The sequence below is a fragment of the Trachurus trachurus genome (genome assembly GCF_905171665.1).
Source record: "Trachurus trachurus genome assembly, chromosome: 16".
In the NCBI taxonomy this organism is placed as follows: domain Eukaryota; kingdom Metazoa; phylum Chordata; class Actinopteri; order Carangiformes; family Carangidae; genus Trachurus; species Trachurus trachurus.
In genome coordinates, this window is record NC_139902.1 from 6,097,807 (window position 1) to 6,108,170 (window position 10,364).

Genomic DNA, 10,364 nt, shown 5'->3' on the forward strand with positions numbered 1-10,364 from the left:
GTGATTTCTCACCACCAGGGCCACAAAAAGGCACCGTCATGTAAACTTTAGAAGCCAACCAACATTTAAAAAGTCACTTCTGCAGACGTGGTGATAGGCCAGCGTCGTGACCACTCGAAACCAAACTCTCATCACCTGCGACTTCGTGTTGCTCGGCGCTGGACGCTCTTTAACCAGCAGTGTTTTCAGGAAGTGGCTGCATGTTGTTCTGAGTAAAGTGGGCTGAAGAGAGGTGTGAGTCTTAACCATACAGTCGAAGTGCTGTGATATTTATAAAACATATTTAAAAAAAAAAAAATCTGTGATATTAGTTTGTGTGTGAGTGATAATCATCCAGCTCATCTGTCTGCTCTGTGTGCTGCAGCCACAAGTGTTAAACCGTGACATGAGAACGTTTCTTGACTGTGTTTCATCGAAAACACGCACATGGAAGATGTGTAGTGGCCAGGAGCCGGGCCTGCTCTGAACTACCTGTTCTATTTATTTATAGAGAGCCCTTAATGATCTCCAACACAACACAGAGTACACTGCATTGAAGAGCCCTAGATTTTTTGTTTTCTGGACCGTGTTGGAACACTTTAGCAGCAGGGGCAGCAAGTTCCATGATCCAATCAAGAGCGGTTGGTGCTTGTCAGCTGCGGTGGAGAGCCTCAACAAATTACATTAAACAATAAAGAGGAAAACAGATTTGCAACAGTATGGTAATATCAGCCGAGTGTGGGAATGTTGAACATAAAATCTTGTTGATTTAGTCATTCTCAGGCAGGAACACTGACATACGCTGCTGCATGTTGTAGAAGAAGCCACTGCTGCCTGCTGGATCGCTTTAAGTTTAGTGGCCACAACTGAGTCAAAGTGTTAACCTCTCTCTCTCTCTCTCTCTCTCTCTGTCTGTCTCTCTTTATCTGTCTCACCATCTCTACCCCCCCCCCCCTCCCCTCCTGCCTCTGGCTGGTCTGTGGAAGCAATGCAATTAGACAAACACAAACAAAGCTCTTGAAACTGCCATGGAAAATGCTGACTGTCCACTGTCCACAGAGCGGGCCACGAGCAGCGCTAACTGCTGTTTGACATGCGTCACATATAAAACAGAAAAACACACACACACACACACACATACAGTGCACACACACAGCCTCTCTTCTACACACAAGCTCCACGTCAGCTCACAGAAAGTGAAGAAAAGCCATCAGACAACACGCAGCCACACAAACAAACGCTCACACACACTTGTGAACTAATAACTCTCTGTACTTTATTTCATTAAATGGACTTCCTGGCATTGAGATGGAGTTCACGTCGTGCCTTTGTTTGATTGGCTCTGCTACTTTGGGTTTAATCCTGCTGGTTTGGGGAGTGTTTGAGTTGGATTACTCCATCGTTGGGCCGGGGTACTGTTTCCCTGGCTTTGACAAGATGGTGTGTGGTGGGTTTTTTTTTTTTTGCACGTCTGTTTGTGTGTGTGTGTGTGTGTGTGTGTGTGTGTGTGTGTGTGTGTTCCCCCTCACTACCGAATCAGCTGAAACCACAGACAGCCCAACTGGAGCAGCGTCCAAATCCCTCTGCATGCAAATTAAAAACGCAACAATAAACGTGGCAAAGGAACAAGGTGGGCACGCAAGCTTGCTAGCTTTATGGCCCCCTCTTCTCTCTCTCTCTCTCTCTCTCTCTCTCTCTCTCTCTCTCTCTCTCTCTCTCTCTCTCTCTCTCTCTCTCTCTCTCTCTCTCTCTCTCTCTCTCTCTCTCTCTCTCTCTCTCTCTCTCTCTCTCCCCCCCCCCCCCCCCCCCCCCACTCGGCTTCCTCCAAAACCCCTCCTGGGTTTGATGTGGCTTATGGGAGGAGTTGGAACAGGGGACAACCAAACTGCTGAGTTATCTCTTGCATGCAGTGTGGCGTCGTGGCTCTGCCCTCTGTGTGTGTGCATGTGTGTGTGCATGTGTATGTGTGTGTGTGTGTGTGTGCGGACCAGCAGCGCGGTGTAATCCTGTGGAAATGAAAGGTGCTGCCGCGCACTGGCCGGGAGATTACAGCGCCGCTCTGTCACTCTGCCAGGATAGACTACCGGCTGAGCGAGTAGCCCCTCTCTAACACACACACACACACACACTCTCACACACCTCACTGCTCCTCTTTGACGCTACGCCCCCCCCTCTCCTCCTCCTCCTCCTCCTCCCCTCCGTGCTGGTTACACTCCCCGGCCGTCCCTCCTTCTTCTTCATCCACTCTTGTCCCTTTACAGCTCTGTTGTAGCTTCACTACAGCTTCACCCCCCCCACTCCCCACACTCCTCTTCACTCTCCCACACACAGCTCCACACTGTGTTATTTCCTTTCATTCTCTCACACACACACGCTGGCCTGCTGAGGTTTGGTTGGATGACCACGTCACTGATCCCCTGCAGAGCCCTTCTGTCTGTCTGTCGTCAGTCTGCGCTCCGTCACTAAACACACATTTGATTTGCTGCTTCTGTATTTATACAATCAACATCAGACTTCACCGACTCGTCCTCGTCTACAGCTTGAAATGTCACTCTCATCCCGAAACCCTGATCTCAATCAGAAACACGACCATTTACATTCTTGTTTTTGTTCCTTCTATTTTTGTATTTTCTATTTTTTTCTATTATATGTTGACAGATGGGATTTGATAGAAGATACTGAGAAGTTCAGTGTAGAAGTAGAAGTGGTTGGAGAGAGGAGAGTGACAAGCTGTCATCTCTGATGGACAGTGACTCCTGACTGGACTAGAAGCTCCATCAGCGACCGACTCCTTCACCCAAAATGTGTGAAGGAGCGTTATCATCAGACTCCAAAACTAGAGCTGCTCTCAGCACTAAACAATTCAAATGTGTATATATATATATATATATATATATTTCTTCTTATTTATTATTTTTTATTTTAATCATAATTGTAATCATACTCTAAAAAAACAGCTTTTCTTTTACTGCTGTTGCCATCTGCTATTTATTATCTGTCCTATACATTTCTTTGCTGTTGTCTGCTGCTGCAACCCTGTGGGACAAATAAAGGATCATCTTATCTTATTCTATTTTATCTTATCTTAGTTTTCCGGTGGTCATGTTGTCTCTGGTTCTGTCCGAGCAGCAGCGTAAACACACAAACTTTTCTTACCAATTGATTAATCAACTAATTTTGGCTAATCCAAGGTTTTAACTGTATTAAAAACATCTTCTCATGTGACATATGATGTCAGATATACTCAAACATCCTATTGAAAGTGATGTAAATGCATTACTTTTGCCTCATCATTTGAATCAGCATCTCTCTGATCATATCATCATGTTATAACCCCGCTGACATCAGCAGCCTCCCTGACACGTCAACAATATAAAATATAGAATATTGTACCGGTGTCATGCTGAATCACCAGTGGAGGCGGCTCTGAGTGTGTTGCACTGTAGCACATGAAGCCTTTCAGGTCGCAGTGCTGCCATCCTCTTCCTCAGCTCTGTCTTTCATGGCCCTCTGCTGGAATGTTTCAAACATGGGAGACCGGCTCTCCTCCTCCCAAGGGTGCCGCTCGGTGAGCCAGCGTGTGTCTCTCGTCACGTTAAATCGCTCCTTCCCGCTGCGTCGCCTGACCTCGGCTAATTCACACCTCGGTCCTCAGCTGCAGAGAGACACACAGAGACACAGAGACGGCAGGTGCAGCTGTTGTGAAATAATGGAGCCTTTACAGCACGGAGCTCCAGTTTTATTTAGCTGTGTTTTTCTGCTGCTTGTGTTGTTTTGCAAAAAAACAATATTTTTCATCCACGTCAGCGACTTAAAAACAGGTGAAACGGTGTCACTGGGTTGTTTTACACAGCTCTGTCACACGATGTATATCCATTTTAACAACAGAAGCAGGCGCAGCGATCACAGGTGATGACCGGTCGTCCGTAGAAACCGGTTTCCAGATGTTTGACACATCAGTCTGAGGTTTTTCTGATCTGTGGACACGTTGGAGTCTTTTACTGACCCACCCTCTCTCTCTCTCTCTCTCTCCGTCTCTCTCCCTCTCCCTGGGTGCAGGGCTGGCTGTGTGAGCTGCTCCGCTGGAAGGAGGACCCGTCTCCAGAGAACCGGACGCTGTGGGAGAACCTGTCCATGATCCGCCGCTTCCTCAGCCTCTCGCAGGTGGAGCGCGACGCCATCTACGAGCAGGAGAGCAGCGCCGGGCAGCAGCAGCACCACAACGAGCGGCCCACACACCTGATGCACATGTCCACCGACCAGCTACAGGTGAGACAGAGCCCAGGCATCACACACACACACCATAATATTGATGTAATTAGATGGGTGTACATATTATATAATGCTCTTGTTTATTTTCATAAATGCTCTGGTGATCCACTTCAGATAAATGATTGACAAACATGAGTAACAGCTCATCATAAATCAGAATCGCAGCAACGCATTCCTTCATCCTCTGTATTGGATCTTCACTAAATTGCCATCGTTACAAAATAAATTGATAAACTCAATAAGAAAATAATAGAATACACATGCACACAGTTTTTGTTGTGATCATCAGAGTAATCGATTAGTTACAGAAAATTGTTTGGTTACAATAACAACTGTTTTATTTTATGAAAAATGATATTTGTGAGAATAAATAAAAAGAATTTGGGTTTTGAACTTTCGTCCAGTTAAAACAAGCAACATGAAGGTGAAGAAGCTTCTGATCAGAAATCCATCTGTTTACTAATTAAATGATGAACCAGTCAGTCTTGAAAATATTCATTGGATAAAGTGATAATGAGAAGTCATGTCCCTGTGTACAGAGTTCACATGAGACAAACACTGTGCTGGGAAACCTGTGTTTTCTCACTTTTTTTGAAAGTGCTGTATCAAAAACAAATAACTAAAAAACATAATTTCCCCCCCTCTTTCATTTAATCTTAACTAATTTTCAAGGAATTTGTAATAAACAACACTTAGGAATTTTTATGAACCCTTGTTAATTAGAAACACAGCAACACTTAAAAGTTCCTAGTTTTCAGCGCGAGCTGGAACGATATCATTAGCCCCAACTTATTTAACAAAGCTGCTTTATAAGAGACATCTGGCAGATGAATAGAAAATAACACACAGGCTTGGTTAACGGTCGAAATATCTTAATGAAGTACAATAATACTTCTATTAAAAGTCTGAGCCACAGCTGAATGTTTGATTAGTTATTTGGTTACTTGGAGACATGGCCAGTGTTTCACAAAGGCTGCCATTTACTAGATATAAATAAGGTAATAGGATTTCTTTTACAAATCAATTTCAGCAGCAGATATGGAATGAGGGAGTTTTGTGCATACTTTGCATGCAAACAGCGACGGCTGTAGATAAATAAAATAGGATTATTTCTGATTTAATGGTGCATTTTACATTGTCCATAAGAGACCAGTGTGCAAATATTTTGTGCCTGTCCCCCTCTAACGTGACACATTAGCCAAATTAGCTCACATTTGCTCAACAAGAACTATCATAGCGCGGTATATTGGTACTGTAAAATCACATCTTTGGGTGCATTTATGCAGCTGGCAAACAGAGTCCCTGCAAAGTGCTGTTTTGCAAACTTCATTATGAAACACCTATTCTACAGTGTCTGACTCAGAAATGAAAATAAAAGAGCACCCATTTTGCGGGGTCAATAGGGACCACGAGTTGCCCACTCACTCCCTCTCCAACCACACAATGAGACATTTTACAAGTAATGTGTCATGTGTTTACACTAACGGGATCCTGACGGCCCAGTGAAAGCCATCGATAGCATTCTCACACTGCGGCAAATCAGACCAGACCATCGCTACGCGAATTGTGCACGGGGAGCTTGTTTATCGCTGCCTGGCAATAGAGCCTGATAAGCAGCAGAGGCTAGAATAGAGAGGCCAGTTTCCCTGTGAATTCCCACTCTGTGCAGGCCTGATTGTGTGTGCGTGTGTGTGTGTTTCTGTGTGTGTTGCTGATGCCTCTACCCTCACAATGAGAGACACAATCTCCCACTACCAAAAAAGGAAGAAAAAAATCATATCTGCAGAACTGATTACATTCAATGAGATGTTACATGGAAAATTCCTCCAACCAAGTGGCTGCTCCGTACACAGCGGGCCCATTTTTCCTCACAACTCAATTGATTTTAATGAAAGGCCTTATTAAGGCGCCGATAAGTGTTCACTGATAACATCCCCGTCTGCTTTCTCTTCCCTTCCCCTTCTTTTTTTTTTTTTTTTTTCCTTCCCACTGCAGGCTCAGCCGCCCCAGTCGCAGCAGCAGCACCAGCACCAGCCCTCCCTGTCCCTGTCCCTCCAGCACCCCTCCCAACCCCTTCTGTCCCAGCAGCCTTTGCAGCAACAGCAGCCCACCACCGGGCCCCGGTTGCCGCCGCGCCAGCCCTCCACCGCCTCCCCGGCCGAGACGGAGGACGAGTGCAGCCGCGGGGGGAGCATGAAGTCCCGCACGGGCGGGGGGAAGATCTCCCTGGAGGCTCTGGGCATCCTGCAGAGCTTCATCCAGGACGTGGGCCTGTACCCGGACGAGGAGGCCATCCACACCCTGTCGGCCCAGCTGGACCTGCCCAAGCTCACCATCATCAAGTTCTTCCAGAACCAGCGCTTCTACATCAACCACCCGGCCAAGGCGCCCAAGGAGCCCAGCAACAACAACAACAACAACAACAGCAGCAGCACCGCCGCCACCACCAACACCAACAGCAGCAGCGGCAGCAGCCCGGCCTTCGAGGAGGAGCTGACGGACTTCAGGGAGAGCGGAGAGCTGCTGAAGGAGCTGGACGAGAGCACGCAGACCAACAACACCATCTTCTCCATCAAGATCGAGGAGCAGCTGGGCCGCGGCGCCGAGGCCCAGTCGGAGTCAGAGCACGAGGCCAAGGAGTAGGACTCCGGCCGCCTCCATCCATACCGAGAGTTTTCCTTGTGCACACACAGACTGATGACTGTGCTAAATGTAACGCTCTGGCCGACACAGAACCACCGCACTGCAAATAAAGAAAAGTAGTGTTTTTAATGAATACAGCGCGCAGACTGTATGAGGAGTGTTTATATATACTGTATCAGACTGACAGGCTATGTGAAGTGAGTGTTCACACACTGGAAAGCCCATTTCAGACTCAAGTACTACTTTTTGGATTTTGTAAAACTTGTATTATTCACTGTAAAGACTGATGCATCATTTAAATAATCTGCACAAAAAATTATTCTAAGTATGTTGCCGTGGATATTTGCTGACTGCACTCACTCTGTGTCCGTTGTTTTACACTGACTTTACTTTATCTTTTTGAGCTACTGATTATATTTAAAAAAGAAAAAAATGCCCCCCCAACCCCTCCCCTGGAGTTTGACAGGACTTTGGTAGGTGTTTACGTACGTGACGTTTAACTGGATTTTTTAAAAAATAAAACAGCAAAATGAAATCGAGGACCAAGTGGTTGACAAGGCCTTAATCATGAGGTATCAAGTCTGGAGCCTGCTGGCAGATTAGTTATTCTTATAAAAAAAAAAGCGCATAAAGTGATTATGGATCACTCCAACCTCTGGACCGTGACCACCCAGCCCAGGTGCATCTCCAAGAATAGCTCAGTCTTTACATATTTGTTAGGGAGGAAATATAAATATATATATAGACATATATTGTAACTGTAAAAAATGAAAAAAAAAAAAATACAGTCTTAAAGAAACTATGCCAACAAATGCCTTGTACTATACGGCACTGCCGATGTTAGATTATTTTGCAAAACCTTTGTCACTGTAACTTTCTGAATTGCCACACAGTTAGAAATGTGAATTACACCATGTTTATGTTGTCCGCCATTATTTATTTGCAGTTCATGCAGTGTTTTTCTGATGTAATTACTTTTTGAAAAAGTTTTATGTTGCGTAGCGCTTTTTTTTTTTCTTTTTTCTTTTTTTTAATTCCACCGATCTTTTTTCTATTTATAAATGTAATTTCGATGGGCAGTAAAAACAAAAAGTGTCTTAAACGTTTTAAATGGAGAAATGTGCTTTAAAGGTTGCCTATAATAAGTGCTGTATGTCGAGCAACTCATGCTACAAGCTTCACGATTAATGTTGTATGCAATTTTTACTATCATGCAAATAAGCTTAGGTAAAATGACTAACCTATAGAACACCTTAGAAAGAAAAACATATGCAATCTGTGTGAAAATCGATGTCTGCGATGTGTCTTCCTTTGGTTAACAATCCAATTCAAAAAGCTATTCCTGTATAAATATTCTGTATAAAAGTGTTTCTTTTTTATGAGTTGATTTCAATGAGAACACCAGTTATTTTGTTACGACTGACTGTTTTATAAGTGTTTCTCGGTTCCTTTCTTCAAAATGTTCTAACTAGAAGTGGTTATTGATTGTTAATTACACAATTAAACTGTTTGTATTGTACCACAGATTTCTTGGCATTAACTTGACCAGACCAGAGAGGTTTGTTTTTTCTCTTCTCTTTTCTCTCTCTCCTTCTCTTTCTCTCTCTCTCTCTCTCTCTCTCTCTGGAAACAAAAGATGAAACAATGTGAATTGTTTTAAAAAACCTCCTGCTGAGATCTCAACTCCAGTTACTGACTCATCCAGCTGCAGTCACTGAACACGTTATTTGTAATAACTGTAAATATCACATCTTATGAATCATTGATTGTTTATTATTGTAAATATATTTGAAGTTTGTGCAAGAGCTCACCGTGCAAAAATTGAAATCAACGTTCTTGTCGTGCCTCTTCCTCTCGAAAAACCGACTGTACCCGGGCTCTTCTACTGCATCTTCACGTCTACTGCTGAGTGTAAACTGGAGCACCTGTGAAACCTGAAATAAAGAAACGTTTGGGTGTGAACACCTGTAAAAAAAAAAAAAAAAGAAAAGCGAACGCCCTCCACGGGGAGTTAAGATATCAAACAGCACAGGTGTCCTGACCTCACTGTGAACCCCAGGTGAGGCCAGGTGTCTGCACCTTTAGGAAATTACCCTCACCTGTTAACACCCTGAGATATGTGCCAGCCAGTGTGGGCCGGCGTTCCCTTGATGTTCTGCTCTTTTTTTGTTTTGTTTTTTTTTGTTTTTTAAACATGAATAAAAAAAAAGCCAGAGTGTAACGTTGTGTGTGTTCAGAGGAAAACAGAACGTGTGAGATGCTCTTGGTTTTGGGGGGGGGGGGGTGGGGCGGGTGGATGGGGGGATTCAACATTTGTTAAAGGTGAAGAGGTAGTAAAAAAAACAACAAAAGCAAACACACCATGAAGTAGCGAGGCAACATTAAGCTTCATTATTTCCCGATTTTGACATTACAAGTGACTTATTCACTGACAAACAGAGGTGAAGGCACCAACAAACAACAGGAACTCCGGCGTAATACTCCCCCTCATTATCACTGTGTTCACAGGGATCAGCCATGTTTGCCTCCGCCTTAGAAAAGGTTTTTCCACACAGATGGCTAATGCTCTTCTATAACAGTGGTTCTCCATCTTGGAGGTGGTCACAAGAATTTTTGTGAAAGGATTTCTGGGGGATAAAAAAAAAAAAAAAAAAAAAATGTCATCCACAAATAGCAGTAAAAGGAAGAGAAAAAAAAGTTTGGTTTCAGTGGATCACGGGTTGAAAAGGTCGACGATGGCTGTTTCCTCACAGCAGCGGAGCAGCTCCAGCTCCAAGCTCCCGACGCCGGAGCTTCTCCACGGGTGGGTATCATGGGTGATTGCTCAGAGAAGACTGGCAAGCGCAGAACAGTTTTTAAATTCTGTCTCCATTAGGCTGTTCGCTGGCTCTCAACAGCATCAAACACTTCAAAGACTTTCCCAGATGTCAAAATAGAAATCATAATTAACAACAAGAATGGTGGCTGATGAATCACTGACTCTCTTACCCCGGGCCTCTCATGCTGTTGCTTATTTAAAATAATAAAAAAAATTAACAGGCTACACAAGATAAGTTTCTCAGAAAGCATTCATACTGTAGATGATGCCACGTTGTGCTGCGGTGCACCATGTTTGGAGGAGAAAAAAAAAAGAAGAAGCAGATACAAGATCTTCTTGTGATATTTGTAGAAACTCTCAGTGTCAGAGCAAACACTGAGTTTCCACATGAAGGCTGCTGAGAGGCCGGGTGGAGTCACAGAGGTTTCACTTTAACCCACTCACACTCACAGACTCTTATTTTGGAAAAGAGGCGCCCACCTGTAAATAAAAAAAGCAGCCAGAAGATGTGTATCTATAATGATAATAAGGCTTTCTTTGTGCAGCACCTTTCAATACAAGTGACAAAGTGTTTCACATGAGTCAAATATAAAACACCCCAACACATCAAAGTTAGTTAGAGTCCAAAGTTCAAGGCCAATGACTTCTGGGT

The 10,364-nt window shown here is 44.1% G+C and overlaps 1 protein-coding gene across 4 annotated transcripts in view; it reads left to right on the forward strand.

Moving 5' to 3' along the window:
• satb1b (SATB homeobox 1b) overlaps positions 1 to 8,698 on the forward strand; it is a 64,115-nt gene extending 55,417 nt beyond the window's left edge. For all 4 annotated transcript variants that reach the window (XM_083989668.1, XM_083989671.1, XM_083989670.1 and 1 more), the window contains 2 exons: positions 4,039 to 4,248; positions 6,247 to 8,698. In XM_083989668.1, the coding sequence (XP_083845794.1) occupies positions 4,039 to 4,248; positions 6,247 to 6,894 (858 nt within the window). In that variant the 3' untranslated portion in view covers positions 6,895 to 8,698. The remainder of the gene's footprint in view (positions 1 to 4,038; positions 4,249 to 6,246) is intronic.
• Positions 8,699 to 10,364: the final 1,666 nt, after the last annotated feature.